The sequence below is a fragment of the Phalacrocorax carbo genome, chromosome 6, assembly GCF_963921805.1.
Source record: "Phalacrocorax carbo chromosome 6, bPhaCar2.1, whole genome shotgun sequence".
Lineage (NCBI taxonomy): Eukaryota > Metazoa > Chordata > Aves > Suliformes > Phalacrocoracidae > Phalacrocorax > Phalacrocorax carbo.
In genome coordinates, this window is record NC_087518.1 from 43,927,241 (window position 1) to 43,942,814 (window position 15,574).

Here is a 15,574-nt window from a genome sequence, read left to right on the forward strand (position 1 = left end):
TACGTGCAGCGGCTCAGATAGGCTGGGCTGTTGCAATCCTGTTGCAATCCTGTGCAGAAAACAGAATGTTAACACTGGCATGCTGCTCCCACGCCCTCCCCTTTTCAGGCTTTACATTAACTCAGTGACACCCTGCTAGGCACGAGGTTTATTTACACAACACAAAGTCTTGAGACAAGCCTTTGTTCGACTCCAATGTTGACAGGCTTATGAAGCACTACTGGCTATAGTAAAGGTGTATTAAGAATCGACTGAGGACCATGTATGAATGAAACGTTTTGAAACTTGCTTGATTGAGTTTCCAGCTGCAGCGCAATTCCCTTTTAGCCAGAAGCTGTTGGGACAATCTGAAGCTCCTGGCTTTCACAGAGACCAGTGAATTGCACTAACGCAGTGGTCCCCCTAGGACTTTAATCCAGGATATGCTGGTGGCACCCTGAAAAGAAGCAAATGCATCTTTCCCCAGCCATTCAGGTTTTTTTCTGGGATAGATTTGAACGGGATGTATTTCCCAACACACTTCACCTCATGGCTGTGTCAGCGCAAGGGAGGGGACAGCGTGGGAGCAGGAAGAGGGCAGGACTGCCTCTTTTGTCAGCAGTGCTGGCCAAAAGCACTTGGGGAAACTAATGACATCGTAAACTGTGCTGACTTACATCTGCTAAAAAGTGCTATTTAGTTTCCCCTAAAAACGATTGCTCTGTCTATAGCATTTTAAAACTTAACATATGTGTAAAAACAGGCAAGAAAGCTTGGGTGCAGATTTACTGGGTGGAAGTGTCCAAGGGGCTGGAAGCTTCACCTCCCCAGGAGAAGCAACACCCGCTCCTGCGCGGAGGGCGTGGCTGTTGTACTCACCCACTTTCACAAGGGGTGTATAATGCACAAGAGTTCCTGTGTTTCAGGTGATTACCTACTTGTCAAAGTTTTGGACTAAGACTCAAGGCTTTTGCCTCAGAGAAACTATCTGTGTGATTCTGGAGAGGTGCTGATCGCTGTGCCTCAGCTTCCCCCTTCTGGGATGCTGACATGTAATATTTCTTCCTACACAGCATTTTTCACGTTAACAACTCCAAACCATTGTCAGACCCTCTTACAGCAGAGACTCTAAATGTAAAGAAAAAAATGCCAAAACTCAAACCCAAAACTCTCCAAAAAAGCAGGCCCATAGCAACTGGAAGATATTTGGTCAAAATGTCAGAGAGTGATCAGAGAGTGAAAAGAGCATAAATCTAAGTACCAGTGCATGCTCCATACAGTTCTGGGTCAGATTCAAAACACATTAGAAGGCTGATGAACCAATAAAAATGTCAATGGTTGATATCCTAAAAGCAAATGGGGCCAGTAACAAATATTTTATACCAATAAGTTAATCCTAGATCTCCTTTCAGATGAAATCCCATTCCTTTTCTGTACCTTTTTCCTTAATGCATTTTTAAAAATAAAAATAGTTCATATCACTTGCACAGCATTTATTCCCCATAAATCCGCATGCTTTACTAGAACTTCAGTCTCATTATGCCCATTTTACAGGCAGCGAAACCAAGCCACAGAGATGAAAAAGTGATTAAGGGTCATTCAGCAGACAAGCAAAACTAGGGAAGACTGCATTTGAGTATATTCCGCTCTCCTGTTTTTCTCTACTGGTGTACAGAATATAAGATCACTTCTCATTAAACTCATGAGGTTACGCTAAAGAGGTGAACAAATTTTTGCTTCACTTCTAAATTCTCTTGGTTGTCTTGAAGGGATATATATTCCCCACCACTGCTGCTACAGGGTAAGGTAAATACTTTGCAGACCAATGACGTAAATGTGAAATACACCACTGTTCTTATTAATATTTACGTAATCATCTAGGGCTGAAATTGGCTATCATTGAATTGACCTCAGATCTTTGACATAAATGCCTATTTGAAGAACCTGGCAATAGGCTGTAACCATCCACACCCGGAACGGCTTTGTCTGGGCTTGCAGATTTGCCAGCCACACACCTTTTCCTATACTGACTGTAAGGAATGCAATAACTGGAAAACATCAGCACAAAACATGCTTATATAGAACAAGGCTACTTTGTACCATTACACGTGCTTAACCTCACAGGACTTACCTGAATCCACAGCCCATTCTTAGCTGAACAGAAGCCTCTGCAAATATGTGCACACTGCAGCTGGTACCCAGACCTCTAAATACCATACAGACTTTTTTGGAATGTCTTTCTAGTTGTGCTCCCTAAGGAAAAAAAAAATTTAAAATTTAAAAAACTCCTGAATTTCAATTAGCAGCCATCATAGCCCTTAGGCCTTTGCTTCATTGTTGTCCCTTTATCCTACAAATTTTTGTTGATTTCATGATCTTGTTTCTAATATATTCAAATGTTATGGCTTTTTATATGTTTCATATGTTCTCAACAGACTGTGTAAACAGTCCTGTGAGCTGACCAACGTGTCTGCCAAATGCACTGCTGGCTATTCACGCAGTACTTCCTCTAGCATATATATGAACAGTGCTCATGAACCCAGTACAAAAAACAAGATCTCAGGTAGGGATCAATACTGATTCCGGACTAAATCTTCCATCTCTGCTTCCTTCTGAAACAAAGGAACATATAGACACTGCAGTGTTGGCAACAGCACATAATTTTTACTGAAGAAAAGAGTAAAGAAAGCAATTTTGAGGGTTTCGAGCATCCTGGTTCTTCTCCTATGGAAGTCCTAAGGGGCTGCTGTGAACAAGACCAGGACATTCCCATCCTGTGAGGGTACAGGGCTGCCCAGACCAGTGGGGAGCCGCAGTCACCATGTGATATGTCAGCTGTGATCAGAGATCAGGTTGTTTATTGTTAATCAGATGGGACTGAGAAAGATCAGCAGTTTATCAGCATCTTCTCCAAAACTGAAATCTTTTAACTCTGCTTGTGCTTTCAGGTATTGCCCTGCCCAGGCCATACCCTTTCCTTCCTACAATGCCGTCCTTAGCTATTTGGCAACCCTAACTGCTCCCACACCATGACTCCAACACAAATGACTGTCATCCAGGGTGAATGTTTCCATTTGAATTACATGAGCAGGCACTCTGTAAACTTCCCCACAGGCTCTGTCACTATAATCCCTGGGAAGAAGCAACCTGCAGGACCTACTTTCACTGTTTAATGCTTTCTCTGTCTATTGCTACTACTGTCAGAAACATTACTCAAATTCAGACAGGTGTCCTTACATCTGTCAGCCACCAGCCACTGGTGAGATTCAGTAACAGAAAGTCACTGCCCATGTCCAAGCCTGAACCCGCAGCATGGAAAATGAAAACCTGATTGCTCACTGGAAATCCCTAAGCTCTATGGCTTTACACTAGGCATTTTTGGTCTCACACAGACTCGTTTCCTTCCCTTCTCCTGTTGCAAGCACTGCTTTAATCCCAGGTTGCCAGGAGCCTACTGTTCCAACAGCTGCTAAGACAGAGTGAGGTGTTGACGTTGACAGGATGCCAGATTGTTTATCAATTAAAAATCCAAGCATTTTGTATCCATTCTGAGACTCTAACCATAACTGAGCTATTTTACCAAGGGCTCTGAATGGTTAAATCCAGGTACTCTGAGGCTTTCAGTCACAATTGGCAACTATAAATCAATGCATTCTGTTGCCACTACTTACTTTAATACATGTTTATTGAAACATCAAAATGCCAGAACGCTAACTTCAGCTCTCCAGTGAAACTGTGCCTCCGTAATATCTGAGCCAATGCACACTTCCAGCAGGGTCATTGTCCCCAAACACAGTAAATATGTTTTCAAAGGTGTTCACCTGCCTCCCCACCACGCAGCATTAGTATGCTTCTATTTGTATGGTAAATTTTCTGATGCTGCCAGCTCACAATGCTGAGCGCAGCCGTCTGCTTCCCATATGCCACATGGCCTCCAGTGCCTCCTCTACTGCTTACCTTCACTCTCTGGGCTCCCACTGCGGATCAACTGCTATTCTGCCAGCCTTGTTTGTGTGCAGAGGATTTTTCCAACTGTAAGCTCCTCAGGAAGGGAACTTTGCCCAATTCTATTTCTCAGAGCACTGGCTATGCTATGGTATAGAAATAATGAACACAGAGTTATTAATGGTGTGACGTTTAGGTTTGTAACACCCTAAAAAGCATGGGGAGCAAGGCTCCAGGGTTCCTTTCAGACCCATCTCTAGACAATGTAGTCAACTTCTATTTGTTCAGTTTTTTGATCAAAAAATATAACATACATACAGCTGTTTGAATAAAAAATACATATATACTTATATTATTTAAAAAATATATTTCTGAGCACTTGCAGTAACCACTGAAATCCTCTAAAAAGCTAGCTGGGAATGGGAAAATTAATAGCGAGAAATCTCGCATAACTAACTACTGGGTAAAGGGGAGATCATCTGTCTTGTTTAGAGACAATCATATAAAATCTTTCATTCATATGTTGCTGCACATAAACATCCAGGGTTTGAATTGCTCAGACGGCATTCTTAAGAAAATGGAAAATATTTTTAGTAGTTCCTCCCTTACTTCTACAGTCTTCCTCTGTGTTTACTGCCAGTGTTGCTGTCCTGCCCCAGAGGTAACCCAACTGGTCTTGCAAAGTCTCCTAACTTTGCCCCACCTCCATCATTCACAATCTTGTCTCTCTAACCTACTCATTTTCCTCCATTCCACAAGCTAGTAGTTTCAAAGACATTCAGAGATTAATTAAAATGATTGGTGGGATGAGTAGGTGAGGGGGACAGGCTAAAGGGCTTGACAAGAAGAAAGATGAAAAGGACTCAATCCATATAGCTTGGTTATGCGATGACTAATTGAGGGTGGAGGAGATGGACATGATATTCATTTACAAGTGCCTATAGTTCTAAGGAGCATTTTTATGTGCAAGCTCAAGTCTAGCTCAAGACTAGCTTTTGGTCTTCTTGTACAGATCTGGTTCCAGGGTCCTTCACTTCAAGCTGTGAGTCCCACTCTTCCCCCAGCCTACGCATTCCCAGTCCTCCCTTGTATCCTCAAATTTGTTTTTTATTCCAGCTCAGCTTTCAGATTCAGTTCCTGGATCTCTACCTGGCCACATGAGCCCTGCTGGGGGCAAAGAGCAAAAGGAGAGGCCGTGGAAGCTGGGGGTGGATGAGGTGGCACCTCTTTGCCACACCTCTGCTGTGCTGCACACTCAGGTGGACTTGAACCGACTACAAAAACACACCTTGAGGAACCAGGGAGGAACTGGGAGCAGGAGCACCTCTGAATTACTTTACTTCCATTTAGCCTAAGGAAACTCTGTTCCTTGTGCCCTCTCACTCACAGGTTTTTTCAGTACATTCTGATGTAGTAAATAGAAGAAAAATATGTGGTCTTTCTGACTCTTCAAACTCTTGCCTCCCTCAGTTGGGGAAATCTGCTTGATAGTAATTCCTTAAGCAAGTGAAAAGCAGTAGGAGAAAATCCAGTAATTCCCACTTTTGTTCACTTCATGCAGAGCTGAAACAGGATATTACACCTGAAAGCATGAAGTGAGTAAAAAGAGAAGGAAAAATCTATCTACTAAAAATAATTGTCTATACAATAAAAATATCGTGAAAACATCTCTGATGAGGGGAACAAGCAAGATGGTGTAATATACCTAAGTTTAAAGAAAAAACTGTGTGGGAAAAAGCATTTTCTTTCTGTGAGTACTGTTTCCAGTACAAATGGTCTAGAAATAAGCCAAGACCGTTTGTGATACAAGAGTGAAACAAAACAACAAACCCATTTATTTCTGGACACCAAGTATACTTTAGATGGATGTGGTATGTATAAGAAATTTTAATCTGTCCCTGAAAAGCCACTTAATTATTCAGATTATCTGATTGCATCAGTCAGACTTGTATTGATTGATTAGAGAACTTTATAAATCAAAATCTGCATTACTGCTGCTCAAAGCATCTGCCTCTCACAGCAACAGAGATATATAGTTCATTTCCATTTCCAACCCCTACCCACAAGTTAGTTTATTGAGACATGTAAATGGCTATGGTTTATAATTGGGTCAGTAAGTGTTCTTTCATACTACTAAAGGAATATTTACTTAAGGACATCAGGAAAGGGGGGGAAAAAAGTCCTAAAGTAAGAGTTGTCTAATAAATCAGGGCATAGGCACCAAAATTCCCAGCTCCTCAGCTAATTGCCACGAAGTATCGCCCTATTCATGGGGCCCACTTCTGATCTGCGGCACTCAGCGAGTCTCACGTGGTGAACTTGGGGCACTCGGCTGAAATCTAAGCTGAGACCTCCGTAAGCACCCGCTCACCAGTCAGTCCCGAATTAGGTATAAAACCCCCTCGGAGCAGCAAAGAGCATTTGCCTTTTATTTCAGAGCTTTCCTGCTACGAACAACTTCTATGACCAGCTTGACTGTCTATTGCCAGCCTCAACCAAATAACCCCTAAGTGAGCAGCAATTATCATAATGAGTGGACTGACGGGTGTCCCTCATAGCTACAGGCCTCAGTAGCAACATGTCTCTGGCAAACTGGAATGTCCAGTCCTGAAACTCCACCTCTGTAAAAGGAAGGAAGTAGAAAACTGAAATGGGTGGGGGATAAAAATAAAAAGAAATTAATTTACTTTAAGTTAATATCTCCAGCCTGATCTAACACTCGCTGAAGCTAATGAAGAACTTGCATTGATATCAGTGGGGCTGAACTGAACAATAAAGGCAGAGGTTTTTAGGTTATACAAACATGTATTAAATAGAGTGGTTAAAGCTACACTGACCATGTTCTCTGTAGTCTGAACTAGGCTTTCTAGGACAAAAGAAACGTAGAAAAAAATCAAAAAGAGATAAACCAAAACAACAAAACTCTAACTAAATAAAAACGTCAACAATTAATCAGAACAAACTTAATTAGTATTATTTGTCTATACAGAAAACTGACTAAAGCAAATTATTTGCATGGCTTCCTATGTAACAGAAACCAGGAAAAAAAAAACCTTTTAAGCTTAATTTTAAAATAATCCTTATTTTACAATAAAAACCTCCACATAGCAAACTACTTAATATTCATGTCTTATATTTCTCCAGAATTTCTTCCTTGCATAGACTAGCCCTTTGTAAACATCAAAACTGCATGCTGACACAACAGAGATCACTTATGGACCCTCTCAGGGGAGTTTTAACGCAGCAAGGCCTGCCACATCAGGTCCAGCTAGATACCCTACTTCTGTCAGGAGCCAAGAGTGGATACCTGGAGAGGCACACAGAACCAGGGCACACACACAGCAGTTTTGCCTTGCGGTGCTCTCCCAGGCACGAGCCATCTGCAGCTTTGAGATTTCCAGATCCAGAGATGCACTCCATTAGATAGCCCTTAAGTGATTTATTCTGTGACTTCAACCAATCACTTTAAAATCCCTCAGTCCACACAGCACTCTTGCCAAGGAGTTCCACAGCTTAACTACAATTCTGTGAAGACATTTCTCTCATTTGCTCTGAACCTGCCAGTTTAATTCGATGCCACTTGGTTCATGTGCCAGAAGAATCAGTCACTGGTCTCTATTTACCTTTTATGTAAAGATTAAAAAGGAGTTAAACAGCTGCTTCTAGCCTTCACTGCATTAACAAATTTCAGCGAGTTTCTTATGTGTATGCAGTTACTTACTGCTGTTCGGCAAAACTATTTGCAGCTGAAGCTACAACAGCAGTTGAGTAGTTTGAGCTACCTGCCACAGACAGATGCTGCCTGTGTGAAGGTGTGTATACTAACAGCACACAGCGAGCCCCCCATTCCCTGTCAAAACTTTGTATTTCATGCCACGGACTGTTCACAGAAAGGTTCAAAGAAATGCATATATTGTTTGCATAATTCCTGTCAACATATAAAGTAACACCACTGCCCACCATGTGGGCCAATGAATATAGTGGCTGAAGTCAGGTGGGAACACCAGGGGGTAATGGGGAAGAAAAAAAATAATCAACAACTTCAAACAGGGGAGCTAGACATTCACTTTTCTTCCACAGCTGCTTGTGTCTCTGTTTGCTTCATTGTTGCTTCCTATACTGTAACTGGTAATTATGTCATTACATCTAGGAAAAAATAGCACTGGAGAATTTGAAAGTGTGTTTTCAAACCTAGACATAAGTTCATCAGCTTCGCATATCATAAAAAGTGATTTAACCTGATAGACTAAATTCTTCCCTGACATAAAATGCTGGACCACCCCACAACAGCAGGTAACAGATTTGTACTGCAAGCATAAGGAGCACTTGTTGCACTGTTGGCAACACAGCACACCAGTACACCCCTTCAGTCGTCGTACCCCGTATTGCCACTGCCTGTGCTTAAAGAGCTGCTGCACTGTATCCCAGAGGAAGCTGCCTGTCAGCATTCACAAATACACATCTCCCAGAGAAAAGGGTGTGTGCAGGGCAAGGTGAGGAGGGGGAAGGTAAGAAAAATTAATCCAGGCAGCAGGGCACACCCTTTTATTAGAGATACGCGCTATACAGATGCATGCCACGCTCAGTATAGAGCAGTCACGGCGAACCAGAGATCACCCATCTGTTGCTCTGAAGTGAACATGCCAGCACACACTTTTCTCCTCAACTACCATCCTTCAACTCCAGCCCTTATTTTCTCTCCCGACTAACCCGTACTTCCACAGTAATGCGAGGACTCTCTCAAATCAGGCCGTCACCACCCCCTCCCCTCGGAGAACGAGTTTAGAGAAACCCATCAGGAAGCAGGGTTTTTCTTGCCAGGCTTTATTTCCCCCGTTATCCCGGCACGTTTCTGAGGCCGGGAATCGATATCCCCGGTCACCGCGACGGCAAACCCCTGCCCTCGCGTACACCCCTGCAGCGCTCAGGCGGTATCGGACGAAACCCGCATCCCCCCGCCAGGGTCCCCGGCCCTCCGGACGGCCCCTGGCGTTGGCGGCCCTCCGGGCGCCGGGACGCCCTTTCCGCGCGGCGGGGCTCCCCCAGAGCCGCTGTCCCCGGCCAGGAGGCAGGGAAGGGCGAGGCCCCGGCCGCCGCCAGCCGCAGGCACGCCCGGCCAGCGGGGAGGGGAGCGGAGAGGGACGCTGGGCCCCTCGGCGGGGCGGGCGCGGCCTCAGCCTCGGCCCCGGCGGGGAGCGCCGCGGGCGCGTGGGCGGGGGCGGCCCCGCGGCGGTTGGTGCCCGCCCTGGCCCCGCCGCGGCCCCAGCACCGCCCCCGGCCCTGCCTGGAAGCCGCACGGGCGGCGGGACCGCGGCGAGGAGGGGAAATCACGTGAGGCCTCCCCCAGAGCGCCACCTTGAAGGGCCGTACCACCGGTGGCGTGGGGGGGGGGGGGGGGCGGGAGCGGGGGACACACGACAGGCGGAAAGCCGCGGGAGCACGGCAGAGTGCGACCCGTCTCCGGCCCGCCGCTGGGACAGGCCGAGGGACGCGCGGGGGACCGCGGAACCAAACGGGGAAAGGCGACGGCTTGCGGGCGGCGGCGGCGGCGCGAGGGGGCTGAGCAGCTCCCCCCGCCCCTCCGGCGGGCGGTTGGTACGTGGCCGTTAAGGAGGCGCCGGCGGCGGCCAACCCCGCTCGCGCTCTGGACGCGGTAACCAGATATTCAAAAACAATACGTCAGCCCACAATGCTCCGAGCCGCCGCCAGCATTACCTCATCCCACAAGGCCCCGCGCCGGCGCTGAGAAGCTTCTAGGGGCGGGGTGGCCATGGCGACCGGCTGATATGCACCGGGCCGGGCCAGCGGCCCGCCTCCCCCGGGAGAGGCGGCGGCAGCCAATGGGGAGCCCGCGGGGTGACATCATGGGCTATTTTTAGCGGGCTCCCGGTCGCTGATAAGTGAAGGGCTCCACGCTGGGAGCGGGCTCAGAGCGCGGGGCGGGCGGGCGGCAGCGCGACTCCGGCCGCCGGGAGCGGGTGAGCCGAGCGGGCACAGCACAGCGGCCACCACCACAGCCGGGCTGAGCCGAGGCGGGGAAAGTACCCGCGGCAACTTGTGGCGGCGGAGCAGCGTCCCGGCCCCGCGGCGGCGGTAGTAGCAGCGAGGAGCAGGAGGAGGAGGGCGGCGAGGCGCCCCGCCGAAGCCCCGCCAGGCCAGGCCAGGCGGACTCTCAGCGCGGCGGCGCCAGGGACCGCGGGCCCGGCCCGCGCCGGGAGGACCTTCCGCGCCCCGGCGAGAAGTAAGGCTCTGCTCCCCCCCTTCCCCGCTCCCTGCGCGGCCGGGAGGGTTGGGGTGGCGGCGCGGAGCGGGGCGCAAGCGGCGGCCGGGCAGCTTCTCCGCGCTGCCGCAGCTCCCGGCGCCACTCCGCGGACTCTGTTCTATGAGTGCAAAGATGGAGCCTACTTTCTACGAGGATGCCCTAAACGCCAGCTTCGTGCCGCCGGAGAGCGGCGGGTATGGATATAATAACGCCAAAGTGCTGAAGCAGAACATGACGCTGAACCTGTCTGACCCATCCAGCAACCTGAAGCCGCACCTGAGGAACAAGAACGCCGACATCCTCACCTCCCCCGACGTGGGGCTGCTGAAACTGGCCTCGCCGGAGCTGGAGCGGCTCATCATCCAGTCCAGCAACGGGTTAATCACCACCACGCCGACCCCGACGCAGTTTCTCTGCCCCAAAAACGTTACCGACGAGCAAGAGGGGTTCGCGGAAGGCTTTGTGCGAGCCCTGGCGGAACTGCACAACCAGAACACCGTGCCCAGCGTTACCTCCGCCGCTCAACCTGTTAACAGCGGAATGGCACCTGTGTCCTCTATGGCCGGCAACAGCAGTTTCAATACGAATTTGCACAGCGAGCCCCCGGTATACGCCAATCTCAGCAACTTCAACCCCAACGCACTCAACTCCGCACCTAACTACAACGCAAACAGCATGGGCTACGCACCTCAGCATCACATAAACCCCCAGATGCCCGTGCAGCATCCCAGGCTTCAGGCTTTGAAAGAAGAACCTCAGACTGTACCTGAAATGCCAGGGGAAACTCCTCCCCTGTCCCCTATTGACATGGAGTCGCAGGAGAGAATCAAAGCCGAGAGAAAACGCATGAGAAACAGAATTGCAGCATCCAAATGCCGGAAAAGGAAGTTGGAAAGGATTGCCAGGTTGGAAGAAAAAGTGAAAACTTTGAAAGCCCAAAACTCAGAGCTGGCATCCACTGCCAACATGCTCAGAGAACAGGTTGCACAGCTTAAGCAGAAGGTCATGAACCATGTCAATAGCGGGTGCCAGCTAATGCTAACACAACAGTTGCAAACGTTTTGAAGAGACTGTCTTCAATGAGAACTGTGTTATTGTGGTATAACTAAAACAAAAAACCAAAAGTGGCAGACGCATAAAAAGCTTGTGGTAAAAGCTGAAAGGCTGAGTCCTGCCTGTGCTCTGCAAAGCATATGTGTGGAAAGACTGGCAAGCCTTCGGCTTGAGTTAGTAGTGAAGCGGCCAGCACCGCTCCGAGAAGTGCTGTTCCTGCTCAGATGAGATGTCAGATCTTCGTTTAACATTGACCAAGACCTGCATGGACCTAACATTCGATGATCATTCAGTATTAAAGGTTAAACTGCAATAGAAACTGTAGATTGCTTTATGTAGTATTCCTTAAGAAAAAAAAAAAGTGGGAGGGAGGTTTGTGGGAGGCTGATAAACAAAAAAGAACTATTCTGCCTGCCTTCAAGTAAATTGTGTATGTACATATCTTTTTTTATTTTATTTTATGAAAGTTGATTAATGTCAATAAACTACTTCATGACTTTGTAAGTTATTTTTATGTTGTTTATTTGGGCACTGCCCAGTATTGTTTGTAAATAAGAGGCTTTTTTTTAGCACTCTGAGTTTACCATTTGTAATAAAGTATAATTTTTTAATGTTTCTGTTTCTGGAAAAATTCTAGAAGGTTCTATTATATTTAAGAAAAATAAAATAATTAAAATGCATTTCCCTCTCACTTTTTTTTTTGCTAGTACCTGAGTTGGGAAAATGCCCTTTATGCTGAACTCTAAAGGGTAGGGATTATGTTAAACTTACTCTGTAACTACAGGCATGTCCTGGAGAATGTGTAGAGGAGAGGGTGAAAACTAGATCATGATCACTAACTTTTTAGGTTGTCCTGAAGTTGTTGTTCCCAATCATAACCTGATGAACTTGCCTACCATGTTCTGGTGGCCCAATTTAGACAGGTAACTTCAGGAGCTGAAGAGGTGTAGGAAGCCAGTGCATGAAATTGCTCTATAACTGGGAGCAACTGGCTACTTGACCTGACATGCTTTTTATTAAATTAATGCCCTCCAGAAGATAAGGCAAGCAGTTGTATTTACAAAAAAAAAAAAAAAAATCACCTTTATTGCTGTGTTCCTTCCTTCCTAGGTAGGTGATAGTTGTTTGTTAATATTTATGACAATGCTGCTGTCAACAGTAAAACAATTTCATAATCTTTTTCCTGTCTTGAAATCCTTTCCCTTTTGACTGTCATTAGGGGTTCTAAACCTTTAGCAACAGAAAGCTGGAAAAACTGAACTTAGGAGAAAATGAAAAGAGCAACTTGCTGAAACAAGCATCAGAAGTTGCTGTTTTTCAGCAACTTGCTGAAAGTAACAACTTCTCTGGCACTTCCTGTGTATTTTTAATAAAATCGTCTTGGTTTTTAGTACAATGGCAATATAAATGCATACCTTAGAAAAATGCTACTTAACCCATGGGGGGGGGTGACACCAATTGTTATACAGGAATTTTCAACAATTCATTTAGTTTAATAAGCATATACTTGAAGGGAGACTGGATGGTTTCCTGCTTGCTGTTTAGAGCCAAACAGCTAGGAGGAAATAGATGCTTCAAAAGACAGCCAGAAAATATTAGAAATTAATTATTAGTGAATGCTAACTTTTTAGAGCAGGCAGTCTTGAAGATGTCTTTTTTTTCCTTAAAATAGGAATAAGCATAATTTTAATTGAAGTGACAGTCTTTAGTTTAAGGTCACTTCACAAGATGACCAGATAATTGGATATATATACCTTTACTGTTATCAAAATGGTACTCTGAAACATGCAACTACTGCGGGTCGGTTCCTTAGGGGAAGCACAGGGGTATCTTTCTTCTAAGCTTTTTTCCCCCCATATTATATGCATTTTATAATTAGTTGTTTTAATGTTTAAAATATGATAATATGGTAATCTTCCACAGCATAATCCAGGCGTCAAGGTAGGCACTGTTTAGATGGTGTTTGCTGCTGTCAGAGGAATACAATTGTAATAACAGCAACCAAACAAAGGGTTACTAGGAGGATACTGTAGTTTGCCAAGAGTACATTTTGCTGATGTCAGCAACCCGGAAGGTAAGTTGATTTTGACCATATGTAGGAATAGACAGCAGAGGGATAATACACAGCACTGCTGGGTGTGGTTTTACAGGGATTTAGCAAGTGCCAACTAGCAAAATAAGCAGGGCAAGGAGATTAATTACCTGCAAAGGTGCATGTTTAACTCTCTGCAGTGCTGGGTTATGGAATAGATGTTACTAGCAAGCATTTTGCTTAATCACCTAATTACGTAAAAAATAAATACATTATATAAAATACTATGTTAATTAAATACAGCTGAGTGACAGTCTGCTCCACCCTACCCTAATACGCACACACAGACTTTTAGCATTGCAGTTTTGTGTTTTCTCTCCCAAGTACAACATTCTGTAGCACAGGCAAAAAAGTTACTGAGTAATAGCGCTGCTCATTAAGTGGGCATTGCCTGACGGGTTGGTTTCTGTGACATGAGTTATTTGACTTGGTCCGGCTCAGGAGGTACTGGTTCCAGTCAATCTACCATCAAGCAAGGTGGTTTTTAGTGCCAGTTATGCAGTTTCACAAGGTGAAGAGGGGTGATTTGGATGAACCCTTTCTTTGGTCCCATGTCTCTTTTGAGGATCAGGCCTAAGACAGGGCAAAGTAAGTTCATATTCCCTCCACTTCCATCTGTTTTGTAAACAGTGTGGTAGGCTATAAGCCTGTTCCTTTCTGGCTCACTTCAGCATGGGTTAAAATTCAGCACTCTTAATATATTACTAGATCACTCGGTGATCAATAAGCACAGCTGTAACAAAAGGTGTGTGTGCATTTGTATGTGGTGAAATGCAAAGTTTTAACACTTACTTAACTGCCAAGATTAAAATTGCCTACTGCATTATGTGCCTTACTTCTACAAGGAATAGTCAGTCCTCTTTGAGATTCAGAGAGAAACTCTCTTTTTGTTGCCCCAGCTGTACTCACAAGGGAATATTTTGCAAATAACAGCATTGTGAACATGTATTTTGTTTGGCTGTGAGTGTTGTCAACGGATTCAGGAAGTGAAGTCAGAAAAAGGCAGGGTTTCAAACAGGGCAGGCTACACAGAAATGCCTGGGCAAAGAGCCTCTAATCAGAACAACATGTTTGGGACACAGAAATATTAATTAGAATTTGTGTCTCTACTAAAACCAACAAAACCCTCAAACTCTCATCCCATGAACAGAAGGGAGCTACGAGGGGGGTTTGACCATGATAATTTAAAATCCAAAGTACTTGTCGTTACAGAAACAACAGTAACAATCTAACTTACTGTACAGTGGGAGAGTTACATACCAGCCAGTTTGAATTTCAGAACACAGTAACGGTGTGTTCTAGTAAAGGCCCCATCCTTGAATTGCCTACATCTCTGTAGGCCAAAAAAATACTGACCTCAAAACGTGGCACTTTAAATACCAGCCTAAGGCAGCACATAGGCATTTCACAGGGAAGGTTAGCGACCAAGAGATGCCTTAGCTATCTTTCCACTATATAGGAAGCTGTCAAGAAATACAGCCAATATCCCTCCAAACCTATGTGAAAAATTACTGACAGTTTTGTCCCATGCAGAAGCGTAAGCAATCCATTACAATAATTACTTTCTGAAAAAGTAAATAGGCCTTTCAATGAAGTACGTTGCTGCATACGCATTAATTGTCTTATCCCACAACTCTGCAGGAAGCAAAGAATCTAACTTACAGGTACCCAGGTTACTGTACAGCAGGCTTGCATCATTTATGTAGTATCACACAGCACGTACAGACACTGCACGGTGGAGCATGGAGACTGAACTGGCAGTGAAACTGGAACTTATACAGCTGGATCAGCACAGTGCTCTGCCTGAGTGAATAACCCTGACCAAGGCTCTGGGGTTATTAGCCCAGGCAGCATTATTGTATAGACTGCAGAGGCAGATGGACCAGCTGGAACAAGCTTGGGCATTGGTGGAGTACACCACGGAGTGCGGTGCACCATGGCCATGGCAAGTACAAGGCAGAACTGAAAAAAAAAACACCGCTTATCTTTACCATCAAGCCTAGTGCTTTCTCTGTTTTGCATCTCTTCCTCTCTACCCCTATTCCCAAGACTCAGGTATAACAGTATAGAGTTACCCACATCAAGAAACTAAAACCAGTTCAGACAAAGTTTGCCATGTAGAAAAAAGTTGCAAACATAATAAGTGAACACAAAATATTGCTAACAGGCAGATGGACAGCAAGGAAATAATATTTGAAATTACCATATACGCAAACCCATTATGAAGCAGAATATACCTTAGT

The 15,574-nt window shown here is 45.5% G+C and overlaps 2 protein-coding genes across 2 annotated transcripts in view; one reads left to right on the forward strand and one right to left on the reverse strand.

The window, feature by feature from the left end:
• Positions 1-15,574, reverse strand: part of FGGY (FGGY carbohydrate kinase domain containing) — a 328,075-nt gene that overhangs the window by 290,663 nt on the left and 21,838 nt on the right. The window lies entirely within an intron of this gene.
• Positions 9,683-11,919, forward strand: JUN (Jun proto-oncogene, AP-1 transcription factor subunit). Its single transcript, XM_009502374.2, has one exon. It carries the CDS (start codon positions 10,307-10,309, stop codon positions 11,249-11,251), a length of 945 nt encoding a protein of 314 aa, XP_009500669.2. The 5' UTR covers positions 9,683-10,306; the 3' UTR covers positions 11,252-11,919.